Raw genomic sequence first — 13,011 nt, 5'->3', positions numbered from 1 at the left:
GTCTGCTCTCCTCCTTTGTTCTCCCCCGGCCCCTCCCCCCAACTGCTGATGTCCCCTCCCTTCTGGTTGCTGGGTCCTGGTTCCCACCCGTCTCTGTCTTCGCTCTGCTGCTTGGCTGTCCTCTCCTGGCGTCTGCCAGTTCCTTGGATGGTGGGCCGCAGGGCACACGTGTCGTCCTGGGGTACTGGCAGCCCACCGCGTCCGACTTTGGTTCCCGGCGGTTCGCAGGGGCCACCGTGGGCAGAAGTGGTTTCGGAAGGGCTCCTGGTGGCCCGGCCCGCACCGCTTCCTCTGTGTGCCTGGCAGCCTGACCCGGCTTGGCGCTCCATCTGGGTCCCCTCGGCTCAGGCACCTCGCGGTGGGGGTGGTGGCAAGGAGGCAGGGCGCTGGTGCTCTCACCTCTGCACCGGCACCTGCTTAACCTGTCCCGAGCCACGTGTGCGCGCAGCCAAGGGCTTCTGAGAACTGGAGAGCGAGGTGGCTTCCTGTCCTGGAGAGCTCTTTGTGTAGCAGTAGGTAGGGGAGACTGAGCCAGATTCTCACCCTTGGTGTGTCTGCCTGAATGGTATCTGGGTGCCCTGTGGTGCCCAGAAGACCAAGCTTCCTCTCCTGGCCATTAAGCAGTCCTGTGTGGGTGGAAAACACGACTCTCTCTTTTCCTTGGTCATCTTCCCTTTCCTGGGCCGAGTTCTCACCATCTCAGGCGTGAGACAGTTGTGGGGTGACCTGCTTCTCTTTATCCTGTTGGTGGCAAGGAGGGAGTGCTCCGGGGAGACCGACAGGGAGGGCTGGACGTGCTGCAGGAGGGACGGGGAGCCCCAGGGGGCCAGGCATGGTGGCGCTCCTGCAGGCCTGCCGGGATGCATGTGCGCTCGCTGCCTCCTCTCTCTCTGACTCTCCGCTACGGAGCACGTTCTGATGCCCAGGTAGTGTGCTGAGCAGCCCAGCAGAGCAGGAGGTGCCCAGCGGGCAGTGGGGGCGTGCCCGGTGGCCTGGGGGGGTAACCTGCACTCTCTGCCCTTTTTCCAGGTGTGGGTTGGGAGCAGCAGCGGCCTGCCGCCCCTGGAATCTCTTCCTAGCGACCTGCCATCATGGGACTTTGCCCAGCCTGCTTTGTGGAGGTCGTCCCATTCGGTTCCTGACACCGCCTTTTCCCTTTCTCTAAAAAAATCCTTCCCAGCCCTTGAAAACCTGGGCCCGGCACCCTCCAGCAACGCTCTCTTCTGCCCAGCCCCCCCGGGATATCTGAGGCAGGGCTGGACGGCCTCTGAGGGTGGCCGGGCCTTTACCCAATGGCCTGTAGGCTAGCCGGGCCTCCTGAGAAGGTCTTCTGTGGTGGGGGCAGCAGGCTGGACCTCCTGCTCCTGGGAGAGACCTGTCCACTGTGCCCAGCTCCTCCTGGGTACTCGGGCTCTTCCCCAGCTCAGGGACCCCCATGTGGGGGCTGCAGGGAGCTCCTTCCTGGGCCCGCCGCGGTCTCCGTGTTTCTTTCAGGGCTTTCGGGCCTTGTTTCCCCCCTTTAGCTGATGGTACCCTGGGTGTCCGCCCCTGCCTGGAGGCCAGTGCCTCCCCTCCCCTGATAGCACCTCCCTGAAGCCTGGGGTTTCTGGAAGGGGGCCTGGCCTCCTCTCCTCCTACCCTGGGAGTGAGTCCTCCTCCTGCTGGCCAGCCCGAGCTGCCTGCTTCCCTTCCACTCACACAGGTCCTGCTTTCCTTGCTGGCTCGTGAATTAGACGGTTGTGGTTTTGAGTGTCATTCATTAGCAGGTCTGCTCAGGAACTAGACTAACCAGTAGCTTTACCTTGGGTCATCCTGATACATGGCTTTGGGGGCTGATAAAGCAGTTGTAGACCCTCCCCCTTGGATCCCAGTGGTGTGTCCTTTAGCCCCCTTGGGCTCTGTGGGAATAATAGGAGTGATGATAAAAGTTTTCATTCTAACATTTGAGGCTTTGTGTGTTTTGTCTTTGGTCTGTGTCATAACGCTGACCTCACGGTCTCTTGGTGTACGTGCCTGCCCTGCCCTGCCCTCCGACACACACACGCTCACAGGGCCGTGGTCCCGCCTCCAGCCCCACAGCCAGAACCCCCGACGGTGACCTGGCAGGTGAAGATGTGCTGCCCCTTAGGCTTAGTTTGGCCAGCCAGGTGTGCCGGGGCTGGGTTAAACAGGGCAGGGGAGTCTGTTTTGCATGGTGTGTGTGCTGAAAGCATCGGAGGTGAAGAGACGGCTCGCTGGGAGTTGGTTCCTGGGGCCCCTGGCAGGGCAGGGCACGGCCATACCTCTCGGCCCTCCTGGTGCCAGAGAGGCAGCGGTTACGGGGACTGATGCCTCAGCCTGAGGGCAAAGGTCCTCCGAATGCAGGGGCATGGAGGCTCAGCCTGGCGGTGACACACCAGTTTCCCTGGGGTTTCATGATGCCCCAGCACTGCTCATCTGCACGTGCTGTGGGCTGGACCTTCCCCCCACAGGGAGTTCAGCCTGACACCGAGAGGCTGGAACAGCTCAGACCTCTCCTGCTGCTCCCTGTGGCCCCACTTCTCAGGGGCTGGTCGGGGGTGGGGTTTGGGCTGGAGGGATAACTCATTAGGAACTGAGGTGGGAATAAAGGAACTGACATCCTCCAGAAGGGGGCCTGCTGGGCCCCGACACGTTGCCCTTAAGACTTCTACCCCGAGGCTGCCAGACTCGAAGGCCACCGGCGTAGGGTGTGCCCCGGTGTCCCTGCTACCACTTGGGCCCCATTCCCAAACTGCTCAACCCTTGGGAGTCTGGGACTTTTGGAAGTCTGGGATGGGGAGAAACTGGTAGGGCGGGGAGGGAGCCTGGCTGGGGCTGTGGGTTGAGTGGTGATGACCAGAGGGGACTCAGGCTGGGGGGCCCTGGCCGGTGTACCGCTGGCAACAGCAGGCTGCCTGCACGCCGGGCTGGGGCCAGGCGGCCGTCCCAGCACCACTGGGCCGGGGTCCTGATCCTGGCATGGTGCCCTGCCTTCTGCCCCTAGGACAGGGGCTGCCTCTGTCTTGAGTGGCCCCAGCCTGGAAGTTCTGGGCACCCCGTCTTTGAGATCCATCTCTCTCAGCCTTTCTGCTTCTTTTCCTGAGTCAAGTAGCCAGGCCCTTTATGCTCGCTGTTGTGTGAACTTCTGGCAGGCCTGGACTTGGGCACTTTCTCAGTTCCTCCAGAAAACCTCTGGTTCTCCGGCCAGAGGGTCAGTGCTGGCATAGAGAAGCCAACCACCATTCCAGCATGGCTTTGTAACACAGGAAACGTTTTCACATTTTCTTTTTCCAAGTAGCAGATTTACACTCCTAATGATGCTTACTCAGGCTCAAGTTAGCTCTCATCCCTTGAGAGATAATCAGTGGAGGACGGGGTGGGGAACCTCAGCCTGGTCTGCGATTTCAGTTTTGCTTAGCGAATCCCCTAGACGGATAATCCACTTGTGGATAATTGAGGTTTGGTTGTCCATTATCTTTTGTTAGCAAAGCGTGACAGGTAGTGTTTATAAGGACACGTCCCAAAAGAAAGTTGGCAACGAGGCTTCTCCCTCACCTCCCTCTGGCGGCACCCTCTTCCAGAGAGCACGGAAGGTGGAATCCTCAGTGTGCGTTTTCAGCTGCGTTTTCTTACACCTGGTCCGTGGTTGCTTCCTTTCTTGAGTTGTGTTGTGTGGTGTAGATTACACTGCCCTCGTCACGGGATGGGTGGTCCTCGGTCACTTGTCTAGCAGAGCCAGCTCTCATCCCTTCTCCCTGAGGTGTCCACAGCGCCCCTTATCCTGGTTTACAGTCTGGTGGGCTGGGTGAGGGAAGAATTCTGTTTCCCCCTACTGAGGCCATGAGACCAGACACCCATGATGCTTTCTGAGTCATGTGAGTGCCCAAGTTTCCCTGCACAAATCCTGTCACCTCTGTCAGGACAGCCTGGCCCCCAAGGGCACTGATAAAAACTACCAACACCTTTCACCAGAAGACACCCCTGCTGAGGCTGGAGGTGGTCAGAGCATGGGCTCGGGCCGGCTCTCAGTCCAGCTGCCCCAGGTCCTCGCGGGACCTCTGCCTGCCTGCGGGTCGCGGAGGGTGGGAACACCCCAGGCTGACCACGGAGGGGAGGGCCCTGGCCCAGCAGTAGCTGAGCCCTCTGCTTTGTGCAGGTCACTCTCAGAACTTAGCCCCTCATTTGTCACATGAATCAACTCAACATGTGAAGTAGGTGAAAGCAGTACAGTTGGCCCTGGAACAACGTGAAGGTGAGAGCGCTGACTCGGGCTCAGATACACACGCACAACTTAGCAGTCGGCCTCCTGTCCCTGTGATTCCTCCTTGTCCAGGCTCCTCTTCCTTGGGTTCGGCTGATTATAGGCGCTGTACCACCTATCACAGTATTTACTAGTGAAAAAACCTGCATATAAACGGACCCTTGCAGTTCAAACCCTTGAAAACTGTTCAAGGGTAAGCTGTATTTTATTAGCGTAACTTGTTCTATTCACATCTGTGACATTTGTTCAAGACATAACGGCCAAGAAGAACAGAGGCCGTCCTGACACACACATCTGGGGCCGGGGTGGCCACCTCGGCGTCTTCTATCTCCACAGCATCTCGCACGTTTGTTTCTCGCTTTGATTGTATAGTGAAGCAACAGATAAACGCTGTACGTGGAGACAGTGTTCAGACGCTTACCTTAAGACCTCGGGGGTCTCAGGATCTGTTTCTGTTCAACGGAGACTGTGGGAGCACCTCCATTCTAGCCAGTTGATGGGGGTGGCCCGTCTTCAGTGAGTTAATGTTCTGTCTGTGATGGCCTTAAAGGTGAATGTTGCTTTCTCTTATGGTTCTAAAACAGTAAACACACACGTAGGGAGAAAAGAAATGAAGTCAACCTTGACTCAAAGCTGAGACATATGCATGGAACCAAAATAGTTTGAAGGTCATCAGATTGAACCCTCAGGGCTTTCCCGACATTCTGTGACCTCTAGGGCTCTGTGCAGGCCCCGGCTTGGGTGGAACGCTGCGGGTAGATCCGGGACTGAGACTGAGTCGAGGGACCTGGGGAGCTGAGTGCAGCTCCCAGCTGGCGGGGTCAGGGCACAGCCAGGCTCGAGGGCCACCGTGAGGTACTGCCTGCCACTAGTACCTATGAAGGTGGAGCCTGGGCCTGCCTGGCACAAGGGGCACTTGGCCGGCGCAGGCGGTGCTGTCCCGGTTGGCACCAGTCCTGGGAATTCTCCAGATGCCCCCCAGGAGCCTCTCGGTCTCTGCTAATTTTCACATTCGCGCAGTTGACGCTGTCCTTTCATGGGCTGCTTTTTCAATGCAAATGCACGCGAATGTTATGAAGAGTAATTTCTGTTCTATCCTGCCTTTCCTTCCCATTTCCCCGTGGCCGCAACTGTCACTTTTGAATAAATAGTGAGTAAATGGAATTCTTCGTGTGAGGCAACCAGGGGAAACCCAGGGTGGAGAAGGTGAAGACTGCTCTATTTACATGCCAGCAGCTCTTCTGTAAATTCACTTACAGCCAGGGCAACGAAAGTCAGTTCTTAAATGTTCAAGAATGAAAAGTGCCTAGCTCTTCGTTTTGCAGAACTCAGCCTGCCATGAACCGGGCGTATGGGGGGCCAGTGGGAACCAGTGATCCCAGCTCAGGGGTCCCGTGGGGAAGACTGTGGGGAGCAGGAGCGGCTTGCTCGGCATCTGGGCAGGAAGCCTGGGCCACCTGCCGAATTCTCTTTGTACAGGGAGTTCCTGTGTTGGTTGGAAATGCTTTGTGGCACGGTGTGCTCAACGGGGAGTCAGGTGTGGGGCCAGCTTTTACCTCACCCCATTCTCCTTTCTGCCCTCAGACCTGCAATGCTTCTTTCGCCACCCGAGACCGCCTGCGCTCCCACCTGGCCTGCCACGAAGACAAGGTGCCCTGCCAGGTATGCGGGAAGTACTTGCGGGCGGCGTACATGGCAGACCACCTGAAGAAGCACAGCGAGGGGCCCAGCAACTTCTGCAGTATCTGTAACCGAGGTAATCGCCCTGCTGTTTCCTCACGTCGGGGGGCGGGCCTGCGCCCCGCCTCAGGCCCCACTCTGCACAGCCACCCCTCCCGCCCACCCCACTGAGCGGTGAACACCTCACCCTCAGCTAGCTGTGTGTCGCCCTTTCCTTTCCCGTCAACTTGGGGAGCTTGGAGTGGGAGCTCCCAGGAGGTCAGCAGGCGGGGACAGAAGGAGAGAGGTGTTTCCCAGGCTTGAGGCCCATGACGCACCTGCTGCCCCGGGGGCAGGATGGATGCGCTGAACCACTGAGGTCGGTGGCAATCGTGAGACCCCCGAGAGGTAGGAGAGAGAGAGACCGACCCGAGAGCCGTGCCGGCTGAGTCACAGGCATACGGGTGAAAGTCAGCAGCCAGGTAAAGAGCTCAAGTCCGTAGGTAAACAAGGGCCGGAACTTTCTAGCATAAAAATCCAGACCCGGGCAGACTGTGGCCTTGACGAGGGCAGAACATGGCAGGTGCTCGGAGCAGGGCAGCGTGCTCGCGGCCGAGGTCGGCCTGGCTGGCGTCTGACTGTCGTGTTGGGTGAAGTCGCCTCTGCCGGGCCCGCCGGCTACCGGAAGGGCTGAGGCTCGTGTTGTCTGAGGAGGAGGCTGTGCCGTGTCTGCTGACGGAGTCGGCGCGGCTGTCCGGCGTGCGTGAGGCAGCTTCTGCATGGTGCGCTTGGCTTGGCTGGGAGCGGGGGACAGGGCTGCGAGTCCTGTTTCCTGGGACGCGCTGGTTCCAGTGCTCCTGGAAGTCCTATGTGTGGCTTCACGGGCTGACCACTGAGCCAGGAGGCGGGGGACCCTGGGTTTCGCCGGCCCTTCCCACCTCACCTTCCTGTACGACCTTGAACTCTCCCTTCCCCTGTGTCTAAGGCTCAGTCTCTTCATCTCTACAAGGGGTTGAGAACACCCCTCTGCCCACATCACAGGGCTGTTGTGAGGATCCCGGGAGACGGGGCGGGTGACCGTTCTCTGGGCCCTGCAAGCCACAGCACACTCGGGAGGCCCTCGTCTGTCGCCGTGTCGGGAGACACAAAGCTCTCCGACACTCTGGTCCGGACCAGGCACAGCACCCCTGCGGTCCTTGGCCGGGGTCTCTGAATCCTGTGGAGGGTGCCTGCAGAGTAGCCAGGTGTTCCTGCTGCCCTGGGCTGGGTCCACCCCCCACCAGGACTGCGCACTTGGGGTTTGCCTTGAAGGTTGCCGGATGCCGATGTGTGTACCACCAGGAAGTGCTGTGGAAGCGGGCAGGTTGGGAGGTGGTCAGAAAAGCTGCGGAGGCATCCGTCCTATTTTCTGCATGTCCGTAGAGGGCAGCGGGGCTGCCCGGCTCCGGGAGGAGACGGTTCCTTGTCTGGCTTCCTCTTCACGCCCCTGATGGCTCAGGCCCGCTGCACTGTGCTGCCAGCAGGCACTCTGTCAGGGTTTCAGAGTTGACGTTCTCAGCCTCAGAGTCGGCATCGGAAACCAGAGGTGGGAAACCGGTGCACGCGGAGGAGGATGCCAGTGAGGAGACTGAAATGAAGCCTGGATTACAGAGGCAGGGAGATCGGGTGGGGGCCCAGGGCCACAGCCCCTGGGGACCCTGCTCAGGAGGAAAGAAGAGCTGAGAGCAGCGGGGAGCAGGAGGGAATGCTAACCCAGTCAGGAGACAGCTGGTGTGGCAGAGCCAGCAACTGCTGAAAGTCAGGCTGTGTTTGCCCTGCGCTGGTGAAGAGGACTGGGCAGTGGCCACAGGCCACGTGGCTCCGGTGGGTGAGGGTGCTGGTAGAGTAGAACCAGAGCCCTCCTTCCCTCAGAAAAGCCCCTGGATCTGGACTGTAAGCAAAGCAGCTTCGGGTCCCAGCGTCAGAGCAGAAGTCCTATTCCTCTAAGAAGAGAGAAGTCCAAACCACCCTGGGTCCTCAGAAGGAAGACAGTCTTGGTCTTCGTCAGAAGAGAAGAAGCCGGGTTCTACCTTGGACTCATTCCTTGGGCAGAAATTCCTTTCCCCCCACAAAGAGGAAGAGGAAGGCAGTTTTTCCAGGAAGAGGACGGGCCACTGGGACATGGAGACCCTGGAATCAGATCACAGGGAGCTCTGGGCTGACCTATCAAAGCTGTGACGCAGGTGCTGCCGCAGGAATTAGGTGGATGTCCTTCTGTCTGCGATGGACCAAGCGGAGGGTCAGCCCGCCGATCAACAGGTGAGGCTGGATCAGGTCGGTTTCCAGGTGTCTTCTGATAGCCTGCAGTCCCAGCAGTCCTTGAGCAGTCAGCTCAACTACTCACCCATCTGCCTGTTTGCAGCCACACAGAAGACTCTTGCCCATGAAGAATGCGAGGGAGCAGATCCCACGCTGGAGACAGATGATCTCGTCTTTGAGCTGGAGACACATCGGGACATGGGCCGTCCCATCTTAGAGGAGATGAGTCCCAGCAGGGGAATCGGATGGTTGCAGAAGCCGGCTCCCTCACGTTCGAGTTGAGGAAGTCAGCCAAGTTGAATGGTGGGGACGACCTGGTGTAATAATTGCCATGCTCTCCCTTCTTCTGAAGTTTCTGTGGTAGGCCGTGTACACGTGCGGGTATCCTGGGACGAGGGGGAGCACGTTGGGAGTCTCCCTTTGACCGTGACCGAGACAACATTTGCACCCACGTGTCACTGCTCCACGGGTGGGGAACGCCGTCGCTCCAGCCAGAGGCGAGCACACACATTGTCACCAACAACAGGTGTGCCATCTCCTGGGCCGTGTGGACACAGACCTGCTCAGAGCCCTCTCCAGCACAGCTCAGCTGGGCGCGGCCCCACCAAGGTGTGGACCAAGAGAAAGCAGCCTCTGACCCCCGCACGGATGTGGAAGCTGTGAGCAGAGGGTTTGCCTCCAGAGTGGGAAGTGCACACACCAGCCAAGGACATGCCGCAGAGGCCCAGTGGCTTCGTGGCAGTAAACTCTCTGCCCCTGGAGCATGGGAAGGTAGCCCGTCGGCGATGGGGGTGTCACGGGTGTGCTCGAGCCCCATCACCCCAAACCTTGTATCATGCGGCCTCTTTGGTTCTTAGTTAGTCAGTGATGGACAAGCAGGTGAGTTTAGAATTCCGGCCAAATGTGTCTGGCTTCAAAGATGTGTTTGTGGAAAACTCAGCTTTCAACCCAGAACTTGGCTGCTGAGCTGCCGTGTGTTTAAATTCTGGGCTCTAGGTGGCAGTTGTGGATGCTGCCTACCACCCACCACGTGGCTTTGCTATAGATAGTAAGCAGTCAGCAGCTGGGGCAGAGTCAAGGGGACCCAGTCACGTGGTCCCCAGACTGTTTTCCAGGAAAACGCAGTGAGCTTTCACTGAGCATCTGCTGTGTCCCCAGCACAGCTCTTCCCACAAGGAGTAGATATAATAGCTCCTGGGGCTCCTTCCCACCTCTTCTGTCCCTCTTGGCTGCCGTGGCCCTGTCCTGGTGTGCCAGGAGAGTGGTTCGCTCCACTTCAGAGGCCCCACAGGGATGAAGAGACACAGACTGCCTGCTGAAGCGGTGTCATCATATCAGCAGAAGTCTGATATTTCTGCTGCCTGCCAGGGCACAGGGCTGAGGTCCTCCATCCTGTGGGCCTTCGCTGCTCCTTCTGACCACAACCTCCCTCGAGGGAGTATTCCTGTGGGACCCTCGGAAGCCAGTCTGTTCCCATGCTTGGCCGCAGGCAGACCACCCAGTCACAGCGCAGGACAGCATGCTCTACTAGGCAGGGCGGGACAGTAGCATCCTGTCCCGGAGGATTTTCATCAGGAGAGGAAGCCCAGTTCACCATGTCCCCCATTTCCCTCCAGAACCACAATTGCTACCATCGGGAGCACGTTTGTTAAATGAGATTCTACAAAAACCTGCCTGCCAGTGCAGGAGACCTGGGTTTGATCCTTGGGTTGGGAAAATCCTCTGGGGGAGGGCATGGCAAGTATTCCAGTATTCTCGCCTGGAGAATCCCATGGACAGAAGAGCCTGGTGGGCTACCAGTCCATGGGGGTCACAGAGTCAGACACAACTGAAGCAACTTAGCATGCATATGTGGCAGAAAAGTGCAGGAATTTAAGTGGTGGTAACTGAGCCTGTTGCACAAAGCCCGGGGATGTTTCTGGGTCCAGGACCAAGATGCAGGGACCATTAGACAGTCTGCCTAGTGGTGAAGGACTGTGTGATGCATGTGGTCCCCGGACTGGGTCCAGGCTCTGCCATTTAGCAGCTGTACCTGTGGCTGTGAAGCACAGCATGATACACACAGTATGCAGGGCCTGGCATGCCTCTGTCACTGGCTGAAGGTGACCTTTACTGAACAATAGTTCCAGCAGCATTTGAAAGCCAGGCCAATCCAAGCATTTTTAAAACTAGTCTCAGGGACTTCCCTGGGGCTAGAACTTCATGCTCCCAATGCAGGGGGCGGGCCCTGGGCTCGATTCCTGGTTGGGGAACTAGATCCCACATGCTGCAACTAAAGATCTCGCAAGCCACAATGAAGACAGAATAAATAAACATTAAAAAAAAACCCAAGTCTTGTGCACACGTTCACTGTACTCTCCAGCCACTGGCCCATTGGTTGTGGGCCCATTGCTACCCTGTGGCTACAATTTAACGAGAAAATGGAAGTACCCAAGGATATGTCAGCTGCCTCTGGACTGAAGGGATACCATCAAGGCACTAGCACTGCACGTGGGTCTTTTGCAAAGTTTGGGTTCCTGCTGAAGGCACTTCCGGATCCTTGGCTGTAGGGGGACTTGATGTCACAGCTCCTTCCCGTGACAGCCCAAGTAGAGTTCCTTTGGTCCAGCCAGTTCCATCTCCCAGGACTCATCGCTGCTGCGGAAGCGTCTCAAGGCCCAAAGTGACCTCGGAGCATCTGAGTGGGGCAGCTCCCAGATGGCGGGGTTGCCTCTCCCAAGTAAAGACAAGGACTGTCCCTCTTCCTTCTTCCTTAAGTGAACCTGATGGATCCTCCAAAACCTAACCAAGAAGACCACTGTGAATGAGAGATGACTGCAACCCTCCTTTTAAGACAACTTCCCATTTTCATTGTTCCTCAGAAGGTCTAAACAGTCACTAAACCCAGTCACTCTGCAGGTGAGAAATGAGCAGAATAGAGCTGGTCCTGACCATCAGGAGAAGGGGGACTCCGGAGGCGCTTCTTTGGGACTTCATTTTGCCTGCGTCCGGTCTCTTGTGCAGATGGTTTGCCTTCGTGTTAGGCAGCTGGAGTCCCGCGGCTGCCCTGGAGTCCCTTGTGTTTTCCTGACTGTGTTTCTAGTCAGGTCCCCGCAGTTGGTGTGGGGCTGTGAACCATCCGCTCTGACCACTGGCCCCCTTGAGGCACTGAGCGGTCTGGAGGCAGCGGGCCTCTGGCCCCGGCAGGAGTGGGATCTCAGACCCTCCCTCCAGGCGGACTCCACCGCAGCCTTGCGGGGCAGGCTCTGCAGAGACGCCGACTCAGGACGGTGCCGCCGCCCTCCTGAGCCTGGCGGTGGCTCCCGTGGCTGCGGCGCTCTTGAGCCAAGGAGGGCCCCTGTTAGAAGTGCTAGCCCGTGCGGCCAGAGGAGAGGCGAGGGGGAAGCAGAGAGAGGTGTCTGTGTGCCGGCCGCGGATCTCATCTCCTTTTGTCTTGTTTAGGTTTCTCCTCTGCCTCCTACTTAAAGGTCCATGTTAAAACCCACCACGGTGTTCCCCTTCCCCAGGTCTCCAGGCACCAGGAGCCCATCCCGAATGGGGGAGCAGCGTTCCACTGCGCCAGGACCTATGGCAACAAAGGCAAGCGACCCCTTGCTCTGCACTTTGCTTCTCTGCGCAGACTGTGTTGTGGGGGCGCTGGGCCGGGCGTGGGGAGGCGGGAAGGCGGCCGACTTGCTGGCCGCCTCGAGGAGGAGGCTCGAGATCCGAGTGGCAGTGGCCTCCAGGACAGAAGTCACAGTGGGGGTCTCACTGCAGGGCACTGCCGAGATCCAGCCCCCGCCTCCTCTTCCCCAGCCCTCCCCCCTCGCTCCTGGCCAGTCCCCACACCTAGAGCCCTGAGGGACGCCCCCGGCCCAGGCAGGAAGAGGAGCCCTGCATGATGAGCCTCTGGGCCTGTCCGTTGCCTGTGGCCCTTCCAGGAGGGCGTGGTGCTGCGGCTGAACGCTTTCTTCTCCTTTGAGCCTGTGGGCAGGGGGAGCCAAGGGCTGGCTTCCCCCTCGGCAGGGGCCTTTGGCTGCTGTGGGCAGCCCTTTCCGGAGAGCCTCTGGCCGCGTTTGTGAGATGCATGGCGCTGACTCCGACTCGGTTTGCGTAGAGCTCCCTAGGCCCCACCTCCACTGGTTGATTCCGGTTGTTCCGCGGTATTTCAAGTTGTTGTTGCCTTGTGGGTGATGCCCAGGTTTGGCAGACGGCAGAGCTGGCATGCTCCACACTCCCATCACAGACCTCCCTTCCCGGCATGGCGCTCTGAACCCAGACAGGAAGCTGCTTTTGGTGGAGGATGCCCGTGTGGGCCGGGCAGGGCAGATGAGCAAGGGCTGTCCTAAGGCCCGGCTTGTCCCGGGCCCTGCGTATGGACAGCAGCCGATGGAGTTGTTCAGTTCCTTCTAAGCTGTTGTGCTTTGACCAGTTGGCCCGGAAGGCTTCTGGCAGGCGGAGGCGCGGAGGGCAGGGCGTGTGTTCGCAGCGTCGGGAGAAGGACCGGCTCAGCCTCAGCGGTCGATGGGGTCTGCCTGGGTCGAGGAGCCCACGGCTCTGGTTCTGCCTTGCTAGGGCGCAGCCAGTTTGGTGCCGAGGTGAGGTCACCGACATACCTGTTCAGCATCATTACCACAGCTGTTTTACCCGCAGAGGCACCTGAGAGGGCGCCTAGGAGTTGGGCTCTTGAGTTCTCCGGGTGGAGACAGTAGAGGCCCCCTCTCCATATTCCTTGAAGCAGGCTAAGATGGCGGTGAGCGGTTCAAGTGCGCCTGCGTGGAGAGTCCGCGGCGACGGAGGTCAGCGGCCCCAGG

The 13,011-nt window shown here is 58.9% G+C and overlaps 1 protein-coding gene across 5 annotated transcripts in view; it reads left to right on the top strand.

Annotated features, from left to right (window-relative positions):
- The window catches only part of PATZ1 (POZ (BTB) and AT hook containing zinc finger 1), an 18,153-nt gene that overhangs the window by 3,204 nt on the left and 1,938 nt on the right, over positions 1–13,011 (top strand). For 2 of the 5 annotated variants that reach the window (XM_010828795.1, XM_010828794.1), the window contains exon 3: positions 5,846–6,017. In XM_010828795.1, coding sequence (XP_010827097.1) covers positions 5,846–6,017 — 172 coding nt within the window. Of the gene's footprint in view, positions 1–1,029; positions 1,941–5,845; positions 6,018–11,659; positions 11,798–13,011 lie in introns of those variants that run through there. The other 3 variants (XM_010828793.1, XM_010828796.1, XM_010828797.1) reach the window with 3 other exon arrangements.

This window comes from Bison bison, unplaced genomic scaffold, assembly GCF_000754665.1.
Source record: "Bison bison bison isolate TAMUID 2011002044 unplaced genomic scaffold, Bison_UMD1.0 scf7180017864495, whole genome shotgun sequence".
NCBI classification, from domain to species: domain Eukaryota; kingdom Metazoa; phylum Chordata; class Mammalia; order Artiodactyla; family Bovidae; genus Bison; species Bison bison.
Note: the sequence above shows the minus strand (reverse complement) of the source record. Positions and strands in the feature narration are given on the sequence as shown.